At 38.6% G+C, this 25668-nt stretch overlaps 1 protein-coding gene across 2 annotated transcripts in view; it reads left to right on the top strand.

The window, feature by feature from the left end:
• Positions 1 to 25668, top strand: part of LOC111570492 (semaphorin-6D-like) — a 263043-nt gene that overhangs the window by 169662 nt on the left and 67713 nt on the right. For both annotated transcript variants that reach the window (XM_055018212.1, XM_055018211.1), the window contains exons 14-18: positions 2930 to 3061; positions 3151 to 3306; positions 10680 to 10853; positions 10942 to 11082; positions 16085 to 16162. In XM_055018212.1, the coding sequence (XP_054874187.1) occupies positions 2930 to 3061; positions 3151 to 3306; positions 10680 to 10853; positions 10942 to 11082; positions 16085 to 16162 (681 nt within the window). The remainder of the gene's footprint in view (positions 1 to 2929; positions 3062 to 3150; positions 3307 to 10679; positions 10854 to 10941; positions 11083 to 16084; positions 16163 to 25668) is intronic.

The following is a 25668-nucleotide window of genomic DNA, read 5'->3' as shown; positions in this document are numbered from 1 at the left end:
CGTCTTTGGAAAGTCAGAACATTTTTGAGAAATGAGGACATTTTTAGGAAGGTTGAACATAGTGAAATTGTGATTTGGAAATGCATCTTGGCACATGAAAGCTGTGTTTTTTTTTTTTTTAATGCAAACTTCTTTGGTGAGTAAGAACATTTTTAGAAAGTCCAGACATTGTTAGAATGTGAAGACAATTTTAATGGGTTGGAATATTTTTTGAAATTGTGTGGTGAGATTTTTTGCAAAGTTTGTTTTTGCAACTGAAACATTTATGAAAACTGTTCATATTTTTGTAGAGATGAGACATTTTTAGAGAGTTAATTTTTGTGGGGGACAAACGTGACAACATTTCTGGAAGGTTGAGAATTTTTTTAGAAAAGGTTGAGAAGTGTTTTGCAACATGAGGTTGGTTGTCCTGGAAAAAGAAGACTTTTTTTGATGAATGCATCTTTGGAAAGTGAAGACATTCTTAGAATGGGTGAAAATATTCAGTAAGTGTGGTCATGTGGTGACTTTAATGGGGATATAAAGATGTTTTTGAACAGGCAGTACCTCCTCTGGATGTGAAGAGCATCCTTGAAAATGTGGACATTATTAGAAAATGAGCATATTTTCTAAATGTGGGGAGTTTATTTTTTAAAATGCAGCATTTTGAACAGTGGAAATGTTTTTTTTGCAAATGAGGACCTTTTTCAAAAGTCAGGAGTCAACCATTATGTTTTTATTTTTTTTTCCCTGTGGCATTAAATACCAGAGCCCAGCAGTGGATATTTGAAACTGATATATTTGTAGTAGGAATGAAAATCTTAATGTAAAAATTCAGAATAACAGAAATGCCATGAGAGGCAGCTGCATCAGAGCCAAAGTTGTGGATTTTTAAATCAATTCATTTTGCAGGTGATCAGCTAAAGAATAATAAAAAATAATTGGAAAAATGCTGAATATTGGACCTGTTAATCAGCCAGGCTAATTATCAGTCAACCCCTAGATGATTAGTCCAGTTCTTACTCCAATAAATGTCTTCTTACAAGTTAAAGATTAAAGATTTAGATTAGGCTCAGTGATCATATGTGAGTGAGCATCTTCACAGTTTTAGATCTACAAATCTTTTTTCTGGTAGAAATGCTTCTTCTTTGGCTTCACTCTCCTCCTTCTTGTATTCCCCTCTTTGCGTTGTCTTCCCATCTTTCTTCAAAGCCGTCGTAATACTCCAGGAGTCTGTCCTCATTAGCTGCTGCTCAGTATGTGTTGATGACAGTCAGCAGCTCAGAGCTCCGTCCTCTCTCCATGTGTCTCCAGTGAACTCACTTTATTTGTTTGCACTCAGTCTGGATTATATAAAGTTTGATTTGCTGTGTGGATTCTGCTGAGAGTCACAAGCTTGGCAGAGCGCTCTGTGACCCGATGTTTGCCGTATTTTAGTTTTTTTTTTAAGTCTCGGGACGGAGTTTGTCGACTTTAGTTTCAGTTTAGATCTGAAAGTTGTTCTTACATTACTGAAAGTTATCTGAGCTTCCTTGAACCCTCTGAACCTCAAACCCCCAAAAGGCATGTTGTCCTTAGAAAACCTCCAAAATTAAACAATGTATTGGATACAGCAACTTGAAAAGCAGAAAGGATCAAGGGATTTTCAACTTGCCGATGGTCCTTGAACTATTATATCCATCCATTATCTATACACCGCTTAATCCTCATTAGGGTCGCGGGGGGCTGGAGTCTATCCCAGCTGACTCAGGTGAAGGCAGGGGACACCCTAGACAGGTCGCCAGTCTATCACAGGGCTACATACACAGACAAACAAGCACTCACACATTCACACCTACGGGCAATTTAGAATGATCAATTAACCTCAGCATATTTTTGGACTGTGGGAGGAAGCTGGAGTACCCGGAGAAAACCCACGCATGCACAGGGAGAACATGCAAACTCCATGCAGAAAGATCCCGGGAAAGCCGGGACGTGAACCAGGGATCTTCTAGATGCAAGGCGAAAGTGCTAACCACTACACCACTGTGCAGCCTGGTCCTTGAACTACTCATGTGTAAATCATCAGGAAACGTAATCAGTCTAAGCTTATAATCATGAAAGTTAATCAAAATCACAACATTGTACATGTTTCATTAAAACAATAACAAAAAAATAAATAAAAAATCATTTCCACCAGATTCTATAAAAAGCAAACACCAAAAATTCAGGACCTCTTAAACTGAACTAGGATGAACTGCAGGCTGTTTACACAGAGCAGACAGGTGAAAAGCATGGACATAACTACAATTTGTAGAGTCATTTTTTAGAGTCTTTTTCCAATATTGGTAATACTTGTGGGCATTTGGAAAAGTGTTAAAAATGTTGATTCCTGTTTCGTATTTTTGTTAATTCTATTTCTTTAAAATGAAAGACTAAAGAAATAAAACATACTGGATCAATTTTTAAAAATGCAGCATAGCTCCAAAATGGTAAACAGAGGAGCAAATTGGTGGAAAATACATTCAGCATGGTGAAACATCTTAGCAGTAGCATGAAAAATGTTGAATTTTTAAAACGTAAGAATTTAAATATCTATACTGTGTCAAGACCCATAGTTTTTCAGTATTGGTAACATCTGTGGGAACTTGGAAAGGTGTTCTACATGTTCATTCTAGGTGTTTCCCATTTTTGCACTACAAGTAATCAAATAAATTCAATTTGTTTTTGTCCTTTTTATGATTTGTGGCTTTAGAAATGTGTCATATTGCAGAACAGACATTTACCTACTCCTTGTCATGGTTGTGCTGTTTCCGTAGAGGTGCAAGACTTTATATTACAGTAAAAAATGAGCCCACAGTGAGTACAAATGTGACAGAAGCAACAAAAAAAAAAACAACACCCAGTTGTGTAGTCTCAAAAAGAATGTTGTTCTGGTAGAAGTTTTCTGACTCTCTCTGTCTTTCTGCAGTATCCCCGGCTCAGCAGTTTGTGCCTTCTACATGGATGACATCGAGAAAGTCTTCAACGGGAAGTTCAAGGAGCAGAGGACCAGCGACTCGTCCTGGACTCCGGTACCCGATGAACAGGTTCCCCGACCGAGGTGAGGTAGCAGACGGAGTTTACAAGCTGTTACACTCTGACACAACCAGAAAAGAGATCTAATATTCTGTTTTGTTCTAATACCTCCAGGCCTGGTACTTGTGCAGGTGACGGTCCGGCGTCAGACTACAAGTCGTCGGTTCAGTTTCCCGACGAGACGCTGACCTTCATCAAGTCGTATCCTCTGATGGACGAAGCTGTTCCCTCCGTCAACGACCGACCCTGTTTCACCAGAACATCCAGCAGGTATTATGCTCTCTTAGAATAAGAAGAACCTTAAGGAACTCTCGGGATATTTAAGGAACCCTGTTTGTTTGGGGAGTTCCTTGAAGAAGACGTTTCTGGAGGAACTTTTAACAACCTCAAAGGGGGTTCCCAGAGGATTTTTTTTTTTTTGTAGTTATGTATAGGCCTAACTGACATTTAACACCTACACTTTGTTTAATTAATTCTATTTTTAAGGCTTTATTCTTCATGCCACATAGACTTTTTGAAGCTTCATTGTAATTGTGTACACTGCAAAACACAATGGAGAAGTTATTATTTGAAGTGTATCACAGGTCAGGAGGTTTTTTATTCATCATTTATAATTAAAAAACTAATTATTTTAGGTCATGATCTTTTGCGAATGAATTATGGAGCTCTTTTGAACAACATTGGAGATTTTAATGCTGAGACTGATTTTGTACATTTTTACAAAAAAAGGAATCTTGTCTGATTTTCTGCATTTTTTTCTCTACAATAATGCGAAGATTGCCATTTTATATGCAAACATCTGCAGTATTGTTTATTGTTCTTTTTTATGTTTAGAGGTAAAGAAAAAAAAACTAAAGTTCCACAGTAATAATGATAATAGTAAGTTTAAAATGGAACCCCAAACCCACGAGTAACCCTAAATCCTATGGGGAAAGAACTTCTTGTTTATCCCAACGGGAACCCCAAACATTACAAATGTTTCTACCATTTTGTAAGGTTTGGGGTTATTCAAGGGGTTCTGGGTTCCAGTTGGAAAAACCTAAAAAGTTCCTTGAGGCTTCCTTGGAGAGTGTACAGAAAACCAACATCCAAATGGGAATAAATATGAATCTTGGGATGTTTTAAATCCCAAAACTGACTCAAAGTAAGCAGGGAAAGAAGCTGACTGATGAACTCAACAGAACCAACAGATGAAGGACAACATTGTCCAATGTCCTGACATTTTTATTTGATGCCCAACTTCACGGCCCACTGAGCAGAAATGTTTCCAGCTTTATTTCCAGTTAACAGTATAGTAACCATCTGCTTTCCTCACTGACCGCAGGATGTTTACATGCACAATTTACTGATATTTTGTGGAATCCATTCTTCCTACTTTCTGTTCAGTGTTTCCTGCCAATGGCTGCCACCCAACCCCAAAGCAAAGAATACCTCCACCCCTATACTTAACCCAAAGCAAGCTGTTCTTTTCTTCAAATACTGCTCCTTTTTCATCTTAAACCTGCTTTTGGTGTCCAAAGACCTTCGTTTGAATCTTGTTTCCAAAAATCTCTCTGGCTCATCCAGATGTTTCAGATGTTGACTTTAGTGATGAAGTGACATGAGAGGTTTCAGTGTGATAACTCCTCTGTGCACTGTTCTCTTTGTGAATCTTTGCACATATATGTAGCTTCACTTTGCCTCTCTGCTTGGCAAAAGTTTTCTTCCAGATCTATTCTTGACTCCCACAGTTCTTAATGAAATCTCAGACAGAGGAAACTGCAGGCTGGAAGCACTTTGATTTCTTTATATAGCCTTCAGCTGCTTTGCAGGCATCAGTTGGCTCAGATTCTCAGTCAGTTGCTTAGTGGAGCTTATTGTTGTTGAGTTTTACTACAAGGTCGTATTTATCATCTGACCTGCCATAAAATCCCCAATGAGCCATTTAACCCTCTGAACTCCAAGTAGTTTCTAGGCAATTTTGGCTCCTAACACATTTTTACTCACTGTGGACTCTTTTTTCTATAAAATCTAAAGTTCTATACCTTTGTGGAAACATCACAACCGTGACTAGAAGTAGAAAACAGTTACAGGTTTGACAGATGTTCACAAGAATCATTCACAAAATCAGAAGTCATAGGACATCAACATTTGAAGAAAGGATCGTTCTTTCATAGAGGGTACCCAAAACTTGTGCAGTGATGAGATTTACTTGTCTCGTAGTCAATTAGGACAGATGACATTTTCCTCCTCTCTGCACTGCTGCTCTGTGACGGATCACTACATCTGCATTTTGTGTCACATACGACTCTGCAACACTGTGATTTACAAGATGCAACAGCCTCACGAACAGCGTCAAATGTCAGATCCACTGAACTGTGGAGTCATCACCACCAGCTCCCCGACTGCGATGAGGAGTTTTAGCACATTTCTGCCTTTACTTGTGGAAGTGTATCCAAAATTATTGTCAAATTAAGCTGTAAAGTAACTTTAACAGCAGAATAAAAACCCTTCTGGCAGTCTGTAGTAGTTATAAAGACAGAAATACGAGAGTGGAGAATGTGATGTTTACCCAGAAGAATTACTTTAAATTTCCCTAGACATGGTTTACGGATTGAAGAATTGACTGTTACTTGATTTTTCTTGACTTAGGCTTGTTCTAAAAGATTTAAGGCTTGACTTTGACTTGCCCTCACATACTTGAAACCTTAGACTTGTCTTAAATCATGAGAAACTGGATTTTTACCCACTTTCAAAGACTCCACCTAAGGCTGTAGACTTAGATAATGAACTGGACATCAACTAGGAGAGTTGACTGATCTGAAGGACCTAATTGTGTTTGTCGTGTGACTAGAATTTATCATCAAGGCTTAGAACTTGACGTAAATAACATTCAAAGTGGACTCGACGTTCGGGACTTCAGATATAACTTGAACTTTCTCAAATACTTCAGGCATAGAGTTGTCATCAACTATTTGAGAAGTGATCGATGATGAACTTGAGAATTCCCATGAAGGACTGACTTGAAGCTTGTCTTGAATGACTTTCAGATGGACTTGAAATCACCATCTGCACTTTGTGTCACTTCGACACTGATTTACAAGATGCAGTGGTCTCATGAACGGCATCAAATGTCAGATCCACTCCAGTATATCCAAAATGATTGTCAAATTAAGCTGTAAAATGAGTTTAACAGCAGAATAAAACCCTCCTGTGAGCCTGTAATAATAATAAAGACAGGAATCCGAGAGGTCAGAATGGAGAATGTGAAGTATACCCAGAAGAATGACTTTCAAATTGGCCTTGACTTGGTTTACGGATTGAAGAATTGTCTGGTACTTGATTTTACTTGGCTCAGGCTTGTTATAAAAGACTTGAAATTGACTTTGACTTTCCCTCACGAACTTGGAATTTTTGATTCTTGTCGTAAATAACAAGAGACTAGATTTTTACCTACTCCCAAAGATTTTGTACATGACCTAAGATTTAAATAACCAACTGGGCATCAACTAGGAGACTTGACTCTCCTTAAGGACTGGGATATTTTAGACACTTGACTTGAATTCATAATCAAGGCTTGAGACTTGACACAAATAATATTTAAGGGACTTGAGGCAAGACTTGGACTTTCTCAGAGTATTCAGGAATGTTGTTGCCATCAAGGATCTGAGACTTGACTTGGATTTTTCCAATGAAGAATGTTGTCATATGTCAGATCCTGACCAGCCTGACTGTAGTGAGGATTTTTTTTCAAATTAAGCTGTAAAGTGAGTTTATTATCAGAATAAAACCTTCCTGCAACCCTGTAATAATAATGACAGAAATGTGAGTGGTCAAGAGCAAGTTTACCCACAAGAATGATTTTTGAATTGGCTTTGACTTAGTTTACAGATTGAAACTTAAAAAAACAACAACAACAACAACAACAAAAAGAGACTGGACTTCTACCTCATCTCAAACACTTGACCTAAGCCTTATGTAATGAACTGGATGACAACTAGAAGGCTTGAATGCCCTGAAGGATTGGAAATTTTTGACAACTTGAATTCATAATCAAGGCCTGAGACTAGACACAAATAATGTTCAGGCGACTTGAGATTTGGCTTTGACTTTTTCAAAGTCTTCAGACAAGTTGTTGCTTTACTTGGATTCCAATAAAGGACTCACAATTGGCTCAAAACTTGTGTCAAATAGCTTCTACCTTGACTTGGCCTCACTTTATGATGTACAAGATGCAACAGCTTCACAAATGGCATCAAATATTTTATCAACTGAACCACCAGCTCCCTGACACAAACGAGGAGTTTTAACACATTTTGGCCTCCATATATGGAAGCGTATCCAAAATTATTGTTGAACTTAGCTGTAAAGTGAGTTTAATCTTCACGGTGAGCAGCCACCAGCAGTAAGTTTCTGCTTTAGATAGCAGTGGAGTAAAACCCTCCTGGGAGCCAGTAATAATAAAGACAGAAATCCGAGAGGTCAAGAGCAAAGTGGAGAAGTGTGAAGCGTACCCAGAAGAGATGAGCTTGGAAATTACAGCTGCTCCGAGAGGCAGCGAAGCCACCATCCCGACCTGAAGCTGCGAGGATAATCATCGGTATCAGCCTTGATTAGTCGCCGGCTCACAGGAAGTTCTTGCTCTGTCTCCGTCTGCCTCGGCGGCTCTGAAAATCTTTGACCTTTTTAATCTGCGTCTGCAGGTTTCAAATGAGTTTCTGATGGATTCTAATTACCAGACTGGAATGGGAATGAGACTCTTAATTCCGCGTACGAATTAGCCTCCGCTCCGTAAAGGCCCGAGCTGTCCCGGATAATGATGATGCAGATGTCCAAAGGGCAGTGCAGATCTGCTCGCTCTGTTATGTAACATCAGTCTGGGGCAGTCGGGGCACTCAGAGGTGATCCTTCATCCAGAGCTAGAAATGAACTTTGTGGGATGAAACACATCTACCTCAGTTATTGTTCTCCTGCATTTACAAAACATGACTTAGAGTTTGTTTTCAGTTTAATGGGACTTTTCTGTGCAAAGACGGAAAATATTAGAGGAAAGAATCCATCACAAGTTTTTCTTTTCTGTCTTAGCATTTGAATCGATTAGCATAGAGATTAGTTCACATATTTACCTTTCTGAACCTCAAACAGTTTGAAGATGTTTTCTTTGCTCCGGTCACCTTTTTCGCCTCACTGTGGGCTCATTTTGCACTGCAATATAAAGTCCTAAACCATGGATAGAAGTAGAGGGAACTCAGAAATGCCTCCTGTGCAGTTTGACCGAGTTATAAGGCCCTACATCAAAAAACAGAGAAAAACAAAAGTTGAATTTAATTGATTATTTAGTGTACAAAAATTGAAAAAAAGCAAAATGTACAACATTTGCTCACAGGTGTAACCAATACTGGAAGAAAATCGTGACACCACTTAAAATAGATATTATACTTCTCACATTTTGTTTTTATACTTGTCTTCTCTCTTCTGTGTAAACACTATACGCGGTTTAGTCGAAAAGTTCCTGAATTTTTGTCACATGACTGCTGGTCACAACTGAGTCACTGATAGCTTCCTGGTTTGCTTTTTCAATTTTGTTCAAGCAGTTATTTTCGTGTAGAATTTAGAAAAAGGTGATTTTTTTTCATCATGTTTCATACATGATGATTTTAGCTATGATTTGGTTACACATATTTAGTTTAAGAATCCTCGGAAAATTGAACCTCCATCAGTTCTTTATTTCTGCTTTTAAAATTTCTGGATCTGTAAAGCTTTGAGGTCCAGAAGTTAACGATAACATTCAGTAAAAGTAGAAATTTAAAAAAAAAGAAAAAGTTAGAGCTTTCCTAATAATAATTAAAAAAGATTAAAGACCAACATTTTCAAGTGCACACAATACTGGGAAGAATAGTGACTATATTGTACAGAATTTTTACTACTTCCTTTTCTGCTTTGTTTCCCCACTTAGTCTTTGTGTAAACATTGCCTGTAGTTCAAGTAAACAATCCCTGAAGTTCTATCACATCCCTGTTAGTCACGCAAGTCTTTTTAGCTTCTCAGTTCCATTAATGAGCTCAGAACATTTCGTTTTTTTTAATAAAATTTGGTTAGTGCAAAAGGTTTAGCTTTGGCAAACATTTGAAAGAAGTGATTTTGATGAAATATTGCAATTAAGCTTAGATTTGTAATATTTTTCACGCAAAACAATACATCACAGATACAGAGTTCAAATGCTACTGGAAAGTTAACAAGCCTTCCTGTTTTTACTGTTTCTGGTTCTGATAAATTCAGTCATTTTGTTTTTTGTTTTGTTTTTTTTTTAAAGACAACGTGCCTTTCAAACCTGCCAGTAAATTTTGAAGTTCAGAAGGTAACATCCTCAGAGGATTTATCTTAACTGTAAACTTTCTGACTTTTCATCAAGTTCTATCATCAGGTCAAATTCCTTGTCAAGTGAAGTTAGTCTGGACCAGTCAGAAGGTTGAAAGAGTAATAAACTTCACAAAGGATCCATGCAATTGAAATACAGATTCTTTTACACCGTATCACTTTCTTTCAACAACACGACCAAATAACAAAAACCTAATTACAAATAATCTCATCCACACCAGCACTTCAGTTATGAGAGGTAACATTTCAGCCGAGGGACAGTAAATAAACCAAAATTCTTTACAAATCAGTCCAGTTCCATATGACCAAAAAGCAATAACTTCACTTCAGGTTTCTCAGTTCATTTCAAGTCAGTTCATCCAACAACAAACAAAACGCAATTTTGGGTTTCCACATTTATCAAATAAGACAATATCGAGAACTATTCTCATCTTCAGTTTAGTTTTCTTTTCTCACAAAAATAAGCATCTACAAACCAACAAATCTTCAGCTAAGGAAAAGTAATAAAAAGTCAATGCAGTTTCGCAAAATCGTATTTCTGATATTTGCAGACAATCTCCCCTACACAATTATAAAAAAGATATGTCTACATTCTGCATTTTATGCTGAAATACATGTAAAAACATAATTTCATAATGCATTTTTCCTTGAAATAAAGGGAAATGTAAGAAAATCTGCGAGTATTATTCAATAAATGGTGGAAGGTCTGTCTAGCCTAGAATTTTCTGAAGAAAACAAGATGTAGCATGTGTGGCTAGTCCTTATAGCATCCAGGAAAACAGCTTTAAAGTAAAGGGAGTGAAAATACCCAAAAAATAGATGACAGCTTAGCATTAGGAAAGTCATTTTGCAACTACAGTCATAATGTTACTCCGGTTTACAAACATATAAAAAGGAACAGTAAGAAAAAGAGAGAAACTTTCTATGCTGACTGATTGGTAATCAAAAAGTTGGAGAAGTTGATGGATGCAGCTGCAGTTGCAACATCGGAAAGTTGGTTGTTTACGCAGTTATTTAAAGCTTTTTTACACCTTTGTGCTTGTCAGTCCTGTAAAATGAGCCATTCTATTAAAAAATTAATTCATTTTTCTTGTACTTTTCCACTTAGAGAACATTTTTCCTGAGAGAAGTGGGAGTTAAACCGCAAATTATTGCCAATAGCTAAGATGACTGTTGCAGTTTTCTTTGAGGCTGCGTTGAAATTGCACATGCATCCGAAATGTCTCGGCAAAGATAAATATTCATGATTTTCAAGCAAGCACGTAACTTTCTCCTCTACCTCCCAGGTCCAAATTGACCCAGATTGTGGTGGACGTCTCGGCGGGACCCTACAAGGACCGGACTGTGATGTTCCTGGGCTCAGACGACGGACGAGTCCTGAAGGTTTTGGCGAGCACGCATCCAAATGACAGCTTGGGATCCAAACTGCTGGAGGACATCGACGTCTATAACCCATCCAAGTAGGAATCCTGCTGTCTCTATGCTAACTGCTGCTGCTTCAGCATTTTCTATCCATTTTCATGTGATAATATTCTGTTCTGTGTCCAGGTGTAACGTTCAGGGTCAGGAGGACAGGAGGGTTCTGGGTTTGGAGCTGGATAAGGACCATCACGCCTTGTTCGTAGCCTTCAGCAGCTGCGTGATCCGAGTGCCACTCAGCCGCTGCACTCAACACGGAGTCTGTAAAAAGTAAGAAAACCCAGCTCCTGTGAGGAAAACCGCTCCTTTTTGTTTCACATTTTTCCTGCAATCACTCTGATATTCTCGGTACATTCAGATACAGCAGCTATTTTCAGCTCGGATTTCCTGAATTCCGACTAAACACCCCAATTTTGTGAATTCTGGAAAACATCCAAAAAACTAGGAACGGGGGGAATCTTTTTAAACATTAAAATATGGAGCTTAATTTGGCAACATAATCAATATTGTAGGAGCGAGTGTGTACCCGGGGAAATGTGGGTGCCGGGCCTGAATAGTTAAATATGAACAAAAAAAGAAGCATATTTATAGACGTCATTAGACTGAGCTCACCGCCCAAATTAGAGCACATTCATCACTCGAGAGGCATCCACACACACACACACACACACACACACACACACACACACACACACACACACACACACACACGGTCGCTAATCAGGCTCATTTTAATTACTGAGTAGGATGAATGAATGCCAGCCAGAGTGATGTGGTAACACAGCTGCAGCCGTACAGAGAGGATTCCACCAGCTGTGTCTGCATCAAACAAAGACGTTAACAAAGATGTTCGACTGGGAAGACGTGTCGCTTTGTTGGTCTTAAACTGGGAGCAGAGACTTTTAAAAATGGGCTCAAGTTGGACTTAAAATGAAGGATTCAGGCAGGACTTGACTGTTGTGTACACTGACTTGTGAACAAAAGTTTAAGCACACTTGCTTAGACTGTGTATATCGTGGCAGTCTTGAGTTTCCAATGATTCCTGCAGCTCTTAATTTTCTATGATGGAATGATTGATACACGTGCCTTTGTCACCAAAAACACATCATTTGTTTTGGGTTCTTTCATAGATTTATTATAGATCGTCTGGAAATATGACAAGATCTGTTTAGTCAAAAATATACATACAGCAGCGCTAATAATAGGTTAAATGTTCTTTGGCCTTTTTCACCTCAGTTAGGTACTTTTGGTTGCCTTCTACAAGTTTCTGGTTGTACCTCTGACTGTCCTCTTGACAGAATTGTTGCAGTTCAACTGAATTTCTTACCTTTCTGACAGACTTTTTCCTTCATCACACTTCACAAATTTTTGATGGGGTTTAAGTCGGGAATTCGGGTAAACCAGCCTGATTTTGTCATTTCTTTACCATGTTTGATGTGTGTTTGAGGTCCTTGTTTTGTTGAAACACCAAACTGCATCCAAGACTCAACCTTCTGACTAATGAGTTTAAGGTTTCCTGAAGAATATGGAGGTAATTTACCTTCCTCATTATTCAATTTACTCAGTGTGAAGCAGCAGTTCAAACTAGCAACAAAACAACCCCAGAGCATAATACTGCCACCACCATGCTTGACAGTAGGGTTGTTGTTCTTGGCATTAAAGGACTCACCTTTTCTCCTTCAAACACATTTCTGATCATTGTGGACAAATAGCTCAATTTATGTTCCATCTGAAAACAGAACTTTCCTCCAGAAAGACTTTTCTTTGTTCATGTGATCAGCAGCAAACTTTGGTCAAGCTTTAAGGTGCTGCATCAGAAAAAGAGCCTCCTTTTTACACAGCAGCCTCTCAGCTCATATTGATGTAAAACACTGTGGACACTGACAGCTGTGTTCCAGTAGCTTCTACTTCATAGCAGACCTGTGTTTTGGTGATTCTTGGTTGACTTCTGACCATCCTGACCTCCAGACTTATAGAAGCTGTTGGAAACTCAAGACCACCATGATATACATGGTCTTTCAATGTATTTAAACTTTTGTTCGCATACATTTGATCTGACTCCCTAAAGACTTGAGAAGCAAAGCATGTTTTGAAATGGCTTGGTCTAAGCTATAAAAAAATAGCCTCTATATCCACATACTATAGATGTTTAACTACTTACATTGTTAATCTATGTCCATACTTGTCTCCTGTCTGCTCAGTGTAAACACAGCCTGCAGTTCAACCAAACAGTGTCATAATTTTGGTCATTCCACTGCTGGTTAAAGCTGAGTCAATAGTTTACCGATTGTGCTAAGGAGAGCAGAATTTCTTTGTTTTTTGCAAAATACAGTTAAAGCAAATTGTTAATTTTTGGCAAATTTTTAAATGACATGCGGAATAAAGTGGTTTTGATGAAATATGGTGATTTTATGCTTAGATTTAGTTAAGTTTTATACACGTTACTGTTCAGAATGGCGCCATTTTAGGAATTTTATAAAGACAGGAAGCCCTTTCCTGCCTGCCAGCAAGGTTTTAAGGTTCAGAAGGTTGACTTAACTTGACTCCACAACCTGTTTTGTTCTACTAATCGATAAAGGTCAAGCCCTTGTTGACAAAATGCATCCCCAGGACTGCTACCCTACTTCTGATAGCCACAAAGAAACACCTAAATCTGAATCTGACCTAATCTGAACCGTCCAACTGGCATATAAAGAAATGCCTGAACACACACTGACCTGCATTAAATCCCTGTAGACTCACCTTAACCTGACCTAATGATTTACAATACAGAGGCTTGCTTTTTGTCCACATTGTGACTGTGTGGCACTGTACACACACGCAGGCACGCACACACACACACACACACTCACTGGTTTTGGCTGGCCTGAGTGTGAACTGTGTGTTTGGCATCATGTGAATTGTGCGACTGGCAGAGTGTGAATAAAACCGAGCCGGTAATGGATGAGCATGTTCGTCTGAGGTGGCAGCCATTGTTTCCGTCGCTGCAGCTTTTCTTCCATCTGCAGCAGCTACCTGAGGACAGCTGAGCCGACAGGTGTGTGTGTCTGTGTGTTAGACACCCAGAGAGAAACTGGGTTTGTGTGACAGCAGTGCAGATGTCAGGTTATGGATGACCGCTTTTTCTTTGTGATGACGGCTCTGTGTGTGTCTATGAACATGGCTTTCTATGTTTGCAAAGGGCTGTTTGAGGTAGAGATGCACAATACTGGATAAAACCCACACTGCAGTACTAGTTTTTTGCAATACATACAGCAAAATTTGAAAAAAAAAATACAGGAATTTTCATCAGATAGCTTGAATAACTGTATTTGGAAAGAAGTAATTATTCTTGAATGCTTGGAGTGATACTGCAGAGGAGTTGAAAATTAAAAAAAGAAAATCTTTTAAAAGCTTTAAAAAAAAAAAAAAAAGGTCTTTGGAACCTTTCTCATATGGTGTAACACCAGCAAAAGCAGCAGAAATAGCTTCTGATTTTGGATGTCAATCAAAACTTTTGAGATTTTATATGTAAAGTGCATTATAAATTAAAGGCATTATTATTATTATTATTATTATTATTATTATTATTATTATTATTATTATTATTATTATTATTATTATTATTATTATTATTATTATTATTATTATTAGATCTGACTTTGAACTCGTCATAGGAGCTGTGTGGTGCTAGTTTAACTAATTAGTTGTGTTGCCTCGTTTGCTGACAACAAAATGCAAGACAAAGTACCTTTTTTTGGTCAACAGCATCTTTTCTGCAGCTGAAATATTTCCATCTGAATATCTTCCTTTTTATAGTGTTTTATATAGTGTCTCCGGATTCTTGCTGATTTTGCTGTGTGCATATGGAAGCTTATAGGTCAATAAATTATGTCTTTTCAATAAAAAAAAAATTAAATTAAAACCTCAATGGTGCAGAAAATATGACAAAAACTCACTTCATAGTCCTCTTAAGGAAACTGAGCTTTGTAAGACGGTAATGTTTTTAAATAACTGAAGGCTTTATTCTGCCTTTCTTTTGTAATGTCATTTTTTTTTCATCTATTCTTTAAACCAAGACTGATTTATGATTTTTTTTTTAAAAAGTAGATATTGTTTTAGATAAAGGCGGTAAGTTTAAAAAAAAAAAAGTGTACAAATTCGGAAATTACAAACTCAAATATTCAGATATTCAGATAAAGGTGGTAAATTAACAAGCAAAATCTCAGTTATTCTCGAATATTAAAGTAATAACTTTAAAAGAAAAAAATACTTTCATTATAAAGTGGTGAATTTATGAGAGACACTTACAATCCTGCAATAAAAGGGTTAGATATTCTCTAAAATAAAAATGGTAAATTTGTGAGAAAAAAGTCAGTCTCTTACATTAAAGTGGTACATTTATGAGAAAAGAACCTTGATACTCTCAGAGGTGAAATTGGTAAATACACAAGAAGACCTGCAAACTTATGCCATATAGATGTTGTCTGAGGTTTTAGTGATAATTTTAAAGACAAAAATCATAAATTTACAAGACAAAAACTTAATATTCTCTAATATTATGTTAGAAAAAAACAACCTCAGATATTCCCTGACATTAAATGAGTAAATCTCAAAAAGAAAAAAATAAAGCTGATATCGTCTGATATTAAGGTGGTAAATTTACAATAAAGTGTAAATATCCTGCAAGATTAAAATGGTAAATTTACAATAAAAAATTATTCTCTTGGGATTATAGTGATAATTTTAACACGACAAGGAAAAAAGTCACATATTTAGAAGAAAAAAACAAAAACCGTCTTTATTTGTTGTTGCAGAATGCTTCAAACATAACTGTGACATTTCTATTTCTACATTTCCACTCTATCCAGGCTTCCTTACTTTCTTTACTTTCTATATAAATCAGAATATTACAGAACCATAAAATGCTGTTTTAATCTACGACGGTTGCATTATACGGTTCTATGTTTGTGACCTTTTAAATTATTGCATTTGATTTCGACACCCTTTTCTTCCAGTTCCGTTCCAGACGAACAAACTGCAGTATTATCATGTTAATGCAAAGTGCTGACTTTTAAGCTGAAATATCTGAATGACGGTGGCGCAATGTTGACGGAACAAACAGAAAAATAGTCGATTTGAAAGAGATAAAGAGAACAGTCATGATGTTAAACAGAGCGGTTACTGTGACATTATAGTTTCATTTGATAATTATTTGAGGGCTTCTGATCCGCAATGAAAAGCAGATAATTGTAAATAAGCATTAATAATCCTCCCTCCTCTGTCCCTGCAGAGCCTGCCTGGCCTCCCGTGACCCATACTGCATCTGGCTTCGCACCGGGAGTTGTGCCAACATGGCACCGGGTTTCAAGTAGGTGTCATTTCCTCTTTCTGTCTCTTTCTCTGCCTCTCGTTCATTTCTCTTTTTTTCCCTCCGTCCTCTCAGCCATCATCAATCCGACAGCTAATAAAGCTCTGACGGCTCAGCTCGTATATCTGCCGTGGCGGCTGAAGGGTCGTATATCTGAGAGATGTAAATCCATGATGCCTTTCACGCTCGCAGCCAAAAGCGATGGATGGGGAAACATAATGGGAACAAATGTTAAAATGGATGTCAGTGAGAATGTACTGTGTGCTCTTTGGTGGCATAAATCTCTTTTGGTAAAACTTTGTTGATTCCCAATCAAACTCTGTTTGTTCTCTGTGTGCAGTAAACATCCTGCGGTTTGGATTTTCCACTTTAATCTGCACTTATTTAGCTAAACAAACAGCGGTGTAGGATTAAAGAAAATACAATAGTAGGAGATACAAAATGAAATATAAAAACATTCTCTATATATGAGAGACTGCAGTGATTCTTCCATGTCTGAGCTGAATTTTATGCCACATTGTTGACTCAAGATGTCTTATGCATCTTTGTATTATCAGTGAATCTGTTGATTATTCTTGGAGTGTCACCGTAAAAAACACGGGTGTCAGGACTATACTTAGAGGCAAGCAAGCACACTCACAGTCAGACCTACAGACAATTTAGAATCAACAGTTAATATCAGCATGTTTTTGGACTATGGGAGGAAGCCAGAGAACCTGGAGAAAACCCACACAAACTCCATGCAGACCTGGAAACAAACCAGGTATCTTCTAGCTGCAAGCGACAGCGCTAACCACCAACTCACTGTGCGCAGTTTTCCCTTTGTTTTAGTGCAAAATGGTACATTATAAAAATATTCACATATCTTTATACAAGACAATTTCTTAAGAATAATAAATGCAATTTCAACAATATTATATATCAGTTTAGCGTTTACACATGTGCATGACAGCTGACAGATCACAGAGTATCTGCAAAGGCCGGACAGATTTAAAATACCAATTATGTTTATTGAAAAATTGTATTTTTATGCTTTGCAAAGTCATCCTGGGGGCTGAATTGGACCCTCTGGTGGGGTGGTTTTGGCCCATGGGCTGTATGTTTGACACCCTTGATATAAAACATCAAAACATGTAGTTAAACTGAAGATCGTGTCTTTAAATAGCGTGTTTTGTTCAACTAAACCCCCTAAATCGTCACTTTACAACGAAAAACTGCACAAAAAAGGAGCACATCTTCTCTTTTAAGACTCTTAAACCTGCCGCAATTTGCCCTTTTTCACCATTTTGGCTTGAAGATTGACTGAAGAGTTACAATTTTACCCACATTATTCTCACATGTTGCTGGAAAACTTTTGGATTTCCAGATCTCCAATTTGAACATAATTCTGGACCACTAACAAGTCCACGATTCCTCATTCTTGGTGCCAAACCACCAAAATACCAAGAACTGGAATCGCACTGCTTCATTTGGGTGAAACTTCCACCGGTTTGCATCATTCATGCCACACGGTACATTGACAGTGATCTCTTATTCACATTCTGCCTCAGAATTCATGTGCACCAGTTAGTATTGATGCAAGAATGCTCAGCAAAGTTACAACCACTCGTGAAGAAAAACTATTACTGTGCTGCAAATAGCTGAATTGATATTTGAAGCAAGTTCAGTATCTTTCACCAAGTCAACTAAGTCCATTCATCCTTCAGTTTTCATCAGCTAATCAAGAGTTATAATATTGGCAAAATAACTGACATTGTGACATTTTGTTTTTCTGCAATATCAAAAAGCTTTGTAAATCCAACATGTGTATAACTCACCAACTACAGGATGCAGTCTATGTCTAAACCATCATCATCTTCACCAGCTCATTTGTTGTAATACAGACCGGACATTTCTTATCGAGACCCCAAATAGCTTCTGTCAACCCAGTTGCCATGTTCTCACTTTATGATCATCACTTTTCAGTTGTTAATCGTCATTAATAAAGTAGATTATGTAGCACACTGTTCTCCAGCTGAAACACAGATTGACTGTAGCTGCATAATATTCCACTGACAGCTCGCTTTCAACTTGAACCTTACATTTTTCATGCAGTTCTGATAGAGACACTTGAGAAAAATATTACCTTATTAAGTGACTGGATTATGTTTTTAAAACCTTCTTTGTATAAGCCACTATCGTGTCTTTGGCGGTGAAAAGTTCAGTAAATCTTGGTGCCACTCTGACAAAGACATCCAAGACAGTTTTTATCTCTGGATGACATTTAGATTTGGCTTCGCTCTCGTCATAGTGATCTTTGTGGTGCTGATTCCAATCAGCAAGACACTTTCACACCAAAATCATCCTTTCTGTAGCTGAAATATTTCTGTGATTGATTGATTTTTGCAACCAAATCTTCTTTCAGTGTTTCTTTCCTGTTCTTTGCTGATTTCACTGTGCACATGTGGAGGCTGTAGGTGAACAAACTAGCTGACAGCTGGAGTGTATGATGATCTATCAGACAATCTTCTCATGTGGGTTAGTCAGCGTAAACGAGAACCATGTAAGGATTTGTCTTTGTATTAAGCAGCAGAAGAAGTTGTAGCTTGATTTGTTGGAGTTAATTTGCCTCGTTGCACATCATAGTGTTGATGCTGAATAGATGTATATTGTAGCCTTGGTATAAACTCTGGTCTTGATGGCCCCCTTTCCTCAGTAATGTTTTCCAGGTCCTCTTTTTGGATCCTGAGGTGTTCCCAGGCCAGATGAGATATGTGATCCCTCCAAAGAGTTTTAGGGTTTACCTCAGGCTCTCTTCACAGATTGAGGTGTCTGAAAATCTCCAAACAACCTCAGCTGGATCCTTATAAAGAAGCACTGACTCTCTGGATGTCTGAACTTCTCACCCTACCGCTTGAGCCCAGCCACCCTACAGAGGAAACCCATTTTGTTTGCTTGTATCTTGTTCTTTCAGTCTCTGCCTAGAGCTTATGACAACAGGTGAGCATTACATCAACTGTTAAATCAAGAGTTTCCCCTTCCAGCTCTGCTCCCTCTTCACCACAACAGTCCGGTACAACACCTGCATTCCTGCTGACGCTGCTCCGATCCACCTTCCATTTCACGCTCCATTTTCACATCTCTCGTCAACAAGGGTATCGTCCACGCTGGAGGTTTCAAGACAAAGATCAGATAAGATTAAACCGACTCGCTTCCCTCCAGAGACTCCAACAGAAGGCCGAGGGTTCGTGCTCGGCTGGTTTCCGATCACTGATCTGTGCTGCTGATCTGCAGATTGAGCAGCCGACATCCCTGCGGTGTCGCTTTGGGTGACTCGCTTCGTTTCAGAGTCGGCGACAGATGCTGCAGCAGCCGAACTGGGATGTTTGGGGAAAGTTTCTGCACTCTGGAGGAACTTCAGCACGGTGATGCATTAAAAACTCAAGGACAGGCGTCCATCCTGCTGCTTTAAGGTGTCTTCAGGGTCAGTTCTAGTGTAACACTTTTAATAATAAATGCCCAAACATTGGTTTCCAGCTTTCAGTTTTTCATTGACATAAATTAAACATTTACACTGAAAAATCTGTGAATGAAATTCTTTCGCTATTTTAAAACATTTCATTCACTACATCATCCAGAAAATGCTCTTCAAGGTTGTTAGTCACGGCCTTGGTTGTAATATGCAACTATGAAATTAATGACATGATTAAAGAGCATTGAACAGGATGCTGTGAAAGATCTCCGTAAACTGAAGAGCAGCTCTAATCTCTGAGGCGGTGTGTAATGCACAGACCTCTTGCATCTTTTTCTAGCTCTTGTAGTCCTGTTTTACAGTTTTAGCGATGTTTCATCTTAAATACTCTCAAGTCGCAGCAGCATCCTCTGATCCTCCTCGTCTTTTCATCTGCACTCGCCGCTTGTTTCGGCCTCATTATAAGTCACTCTGGCAGAAACCCAGACAGAATATCTGCACAAAAACACGCCATCACAAGGACGTGATTCTCTGCCACAACAAGAGAGAGAAAAGCGACTCGGTGTGGCCGTCAACCTGCCGCGGTTTATAACTGATGGTATTTACAGACGAGGAGGAGACAAATATGAAAATAATATCACTTCGATTTGCGGGGGGAGCTCAGGAGCGCCGGAATATCCAACGCCACGGCCACAGATCGATTATCATGAAGTGTTGTGGAGTGGGCGCGAGCTGCCTGACACTTGGGAGTTATTGATTGGAAGGTGGCGCGAGGGAACACATTGGATTTTCACGAGCTACCAGCTGCTGCAGTGTTTGCGTATTTATGTGTGTGTGTGTGTTTCGAAAAAGCTTCATCCTGCCTATCCTGCATATTGATGGACTTGAGCGCAGAAGCACGGGGGATTTCATCTTCAGGCTCGACTCCCATGTCTTGATTTTCGAGTCAAAACTAAAAGCTTTCAGGAGTTTAAAGAAGCACTTAGAGGCAAGTCTCTGCAGGTTTCTACCTGTTAACTACAAACCACCTACATTTAGAATCAGGGGTGTCACGGCTGAATCTGTTCCTCCGTTTTGGGGGCGAAGTTTGCGAGATTTTTTGGCACAGCAGGAAAAACAAAAGGAATAGATTAGATGATGAATTATCAGTGCGAGCTTGTTGTTTGCAGATGCATGTCAGATAATATTCAGTGCATTACTTGCTCTGGCAGCAGCGATGCATAATAATCAGGCGGCTCGACAGCTTCAGCTCAGAAAGAATAAAGTGCAACACACTCCGACTGTATCTGCTTTTCTGCAGATTTGACAGGAGGGTTTGTAGACGAGCTGAGGTCATCCTCAGACCTGCTGTTGTTCAGGTTTACACTGAGAATAAACTCCAGTGAATGTTTCCTCCAGACAGGATGGATCCAAACCAGAATTTAACCAGAAAAACTATCTTTCTCTAACCTTAGCAAAGGTGCTGTAGTTGATAAACTGAATGCCAAATTCAGAATATAAAGTCGAGTCTGAGCACAACATGACAGCAAATTCCTTTCAAAACCTTTTAGCAGTTACAAAATGCATCAATGTCTTTGAGAAATTCTGTTAATGTGCAACTAGTTTCTACATTTGAAGGAGCTTCAACTGGAAATGTTGTCTTTTTCTTTTGTCAGTTTGCAGATAAATTAATCCTGGACATGTTTATCAGTCATATGTTGACAGACAACATGTCTTTTCATCACATTTGATCTATTCTGTTCAGATTCATCTTTAAGAACTGTTGCCTTTGATCCCAAAATCACAGTGATAATTAAAATAACTAAATTGTTAAGCTTATAAAAATCTAAAAACAAATATCTACCACTTGATTCCAATTTATTTTGTATTTAGATGCACCAAAATTACTCTGAATAAATTCTATTCTCCTTTTGACCTTTTAATGAAATGCTAATTTTGCCAATTGCACCTTGTTAAAATGGGACGTTACTGTTTGTCATTTCAATTTGATGGGAAAACAAATGTTTTTGAAAATCGCAGAATACATGCAGTCCTACAAAAAGTCATATTTCTAAATGTGATCAAATATAATTTCTAACATGTTATCAGACAAGCTGCTGTAACAAAGCTAAGAAGAGCTAGCATAGCCATGTTTTCACCTTCTAAAAAAGAATTACCAGTTATATAATAATTTAAATTAATATTAAATGTATGACTACTTGAACATGAATGAATAAGTTGGCCTATGTTGTTGCCTTGGTCAGAGTGATTTTTAAAGCGCTGTTAAATTAAAAGTAATTTAAAAAATGAAATGAAGTACAACAAAAATGCTGAAAACTTTGTAATGATTCACATAACTGTTTCCATGTTGTTGGTATATTTTCTTTGTATCTGTAGTTATTTGGAGATATTATGATGTAAATCTTAAGTGTTTTGTGTATAACAATATATCTGGTGTCCCATTTTGACTATGGTGGGGTCCCATTTGAGCTAGTGTCTGTATAAGAAGTGTTTTCAGGACATATTGAGTTTTGTGTTTGATTATTCTTTGTTTTTGATTCTGTATGCTGTAGTAAGAGGTTTAATGTTCATAGAATTGTATTTAGTTGGGAGCTGAGACACTGTAATGACTCCCTAGTCAGAATTACAATTACAATTTCTCATAAAGTGTCCTATTTTAATAATACTGATCATATAAAGTGAATTCGTAAGAGATATACTTCTCTATGTTTCCTATATGTTTCCCTGTGAAGCACAGTGGTGGCAGCATCATGATGTGAAACACGGTGATTGTAGCATCGTGATGTGGGGATGTTTCTCAGTAGCAGGTCCTAGAAGGATTGTAAAGGTAGATGGTAAAGAATATGAAGTAAAGTATAGAAAAAATACTTAACTTGCCCCCAGTCAGACTGAACACCCTTATGAGACTGTGGGGTGTTCAACTGTGTATTTATGATTATTATAAGAATCCCTTCTGTCTTTAAGTTTCTAACACGACTCTGAGAATTTGAATCTCAGTTCCTGGTAATTTTGTGAGCTGTTAGTACCTTTCTGTTCCAATAACAGCTAAACTTTGATTTGCACAGATGGCTGCATGAATGCTGATTGTAGTTATTTTGCTCCTGAAATATGGAGTTTTATTCTCTTCTAGTGGAGTCGCTTGATAAGGCTTTTTTGACTCTGCCTTTGAATCTCTTGTCATTGTAGAAACATTACCTGGTGATTTAACTTACTACTACTTTCTCCATTTCAACTTTTTTTTAAGATATGATTCAGCATCTTTGAGTATTATGTTTAGAAGCTGTTGTGGAGCCACCCAGTGAGCAGAAAAGCAGATCCACTGAGTATAAAAAGTGTTCACCCCCAGGCCAGTCACTGAATTTATATACTTGGCTAAAACTACACTATGAAGACAAGCAAATTCTCAAGGCCAAAGTTTGTTGAAAGCAGAAATCAAGGAATGGATACAAGAAAATTCACATTTGGAATACAGTTAAATCCGTCATTAAGAAATATTGCATTGTGGTGGCAGCATTATGATGTGAAGCATGGTGGTGGCAGCATCATGATGTGAAGCACAGTGGTGGCAGCATCATGATGTGAAGCATGGTGGAGGCAGCATCATGATGTGAAGCATGGTGGTGGCAGCATCATGTTGGGAAGCATGGTGGCAGCATCATGATGTGAAGCACGGTGGTGGCAGCATCATGATGTGAAGCACAGTGGTGGCAGCATCAGGATGTGAAGCACGGTGGTGTCAGCATCATGATATGAAGCACGGTGGTGTCAGCATCATGATATGAAGCATGGTGGTGGCAGCATCATGATGTGAAGCATGGTGGTGGCAGCATCATGATGTGAAGCATGGTGGTGGCAGCATCATGATGTGAAGCATGGTGGTGGCAGCATCATAATGGAAAGCATGGTGGTGGCAGCATCATGTTGAGAAGCATGGTGGTGGCAGCATCATGATGTGGAGCATGGTGGTGGCAGCATCATGATATGAAGTATGGTGGTGGCAGCATCATGATGTGAAGCACGGTGGTGGCAGCATCATAATGGAAAGCATGGTGGTGGCATCATCATGATGGAAAGCATGGTGGTGGCAGCATCATGTTGAGAAGCATGGTGGTGGCAGCATCATAATGGAAAGCATGGTGGTGGCATCATCATGATGGAAAGCATGGTGGTGGCAGCATCATGATGTGAAGCATGGTGGTGGCAGCATCATTATATGAAGCATGGTTGTGGCAGCATCATGATGTGAAGCATGGTGGTGGCAGCATCATGATGTGAAGCACGGTGGTGGCAGCATCATGGTGTGGGAATATGTCTCAACAGCAGGTAATAGAAGGCTTGTAAAAGTAAAGGATAAAGAATATGGAACAAAGTATCGAAAAAAAAATTCAAAGACAGTCTGATGCAGTCCACAGGAGAAGTGTGACTTCAGAGATTTGTTTTCCAGCAGAATAATGACCTGACACAGACAGCCAAAGCTACGCAGAAGTAGTTTAACTAGGACAGTTTGAATGTTATGGAGTTTCTGATTTAGAGCCGAGACCTCAAGCTGATGAATAATCAAAAACCTCAATTAAACTGACCCTGATTAAATGTTGAAAAGCATTTAAGGTGGGGGGAACCTCAAAGGGGCTGAATGCTTTTTGTAGATACTGAATGAAATATACATGCAGTGCAGACACAAGTTTTCTTGTAGAAGAAAGAAGTGAAATTTAAGAATTAACATCCAGTCACTTTAAGTCTGTTTGTATCACATCAAATCAGCAGCAGTCCTCAGATTTCAGCTCTTGTTTTTTAAATCGAGTCTGTCTCCGAGCTGCAGGACTTCCATCAAACGTGAACCCAATCAATGTCAAACACAAATATTCCAGCAGGCATACATAATCCCTCTATTGATCTCCACTCAGACTGAATGTGCTGTTCTGCTCAGCTGACAGCTCTTAATATTTGCCCGTCTCCTCTTGATCTGTCTCTTCACGTGGATCGATGCTCGCCGGGAGGTCGGCTGTCTCTTCACAGACCGCTGGCCAGAGGAGGAGGCAAGTTCATCTGGTTGTTAAAGTCAGAGCTGGTTAACAGCCAGACAGTTGGTTCTTCTTTTTACTCTGAAAACTTTGGAAACCTGGTGGCAGAGAAGCAGCTCTCACCTTGAGGAAAATGCCGTATTGGGCACATTTTCTATTTCATACACCTCCTTTAATGCGGCTGTCCGCTCTGCTGAGGAAGGTGCAGCGTCTCCTCGCTATTATGGATTTCTTTGCCCTAACAAAAAGAATATTTAATAAGTATGAATGTCTACAACCTTCAGGGATTTGTCGCAGTACTGCAGTCGGAGGGCTTATTTTCTGGGACTCCGAAACAGTGTTTATGAGAAGAAAGACTTACAGTGCAGAAGTTCATCACCCCGAGACCAAAACACAGCAGCTTATTTGCAGACGGTCCTCCAGCAGACGTGTTCGCTCCGAGTTTATTTCTGCTATTCTGTTTGGAGTGAAGAAGTATCTGCTGATAACTTTTTACTTGCACTCTAAGTTTTGATAATGTTGCCACCGATAATATATGTTTCTTCATGTTTTATTCTCAATCTGTTGTCCACGTATAGACCTTTTATTTTTAGTTTGTGCTGCAGTCTTGTGCCATGCTAGCAATAACTTTTTGAATAACATGAATTTAATTATGTTGCAAAAAGATGGCAGAACTACATTTTATACAAACTTCTCATAATAATTTTTCTCATATATACTAAGGAATTTACCAGAACAAAAATCCATTACTCCGCCAAGGCAGCAGGGCCTTCGCAGAGTTATATGACGATAGGCGTACGTTTGTTTGTTACTCAAAAACAGAATAACACATTTGGATGAAATTTTCATGAGAAATGACACAAGGACCAACGATTAGATTTTGGCAGTGATGTGGCTTATGGTCTGGATCTACGGATTTGTTAAAGATTTCTGTATCATTGCAAGATCACGTGATTGCGATCCTACTACAAATCCACCGCTGTGGACTTATCGTGGCTTATCCTTCGGACATGATACAAGGAACAGCTGATTAA

This window comes from Amphiprion ocellaris, chromosome 15 (assembly GCF_022539595.1).
Source record: "Amphiprion ocellaris isolate individual 3 ecotype Okinawa chromosome 15, ASM2253959v1, whole genome shotgun sequence".
NCBI lineage: Eukaryota > Metazoa > Chordata > Actinopteri > Pomacentridae > Amphiprion > Amphiprion ocellaris.
Note: the sequence above shows the minus strand (reverse complement) of the source record. Positions and strands in the feature narration are given on the sequence as shown.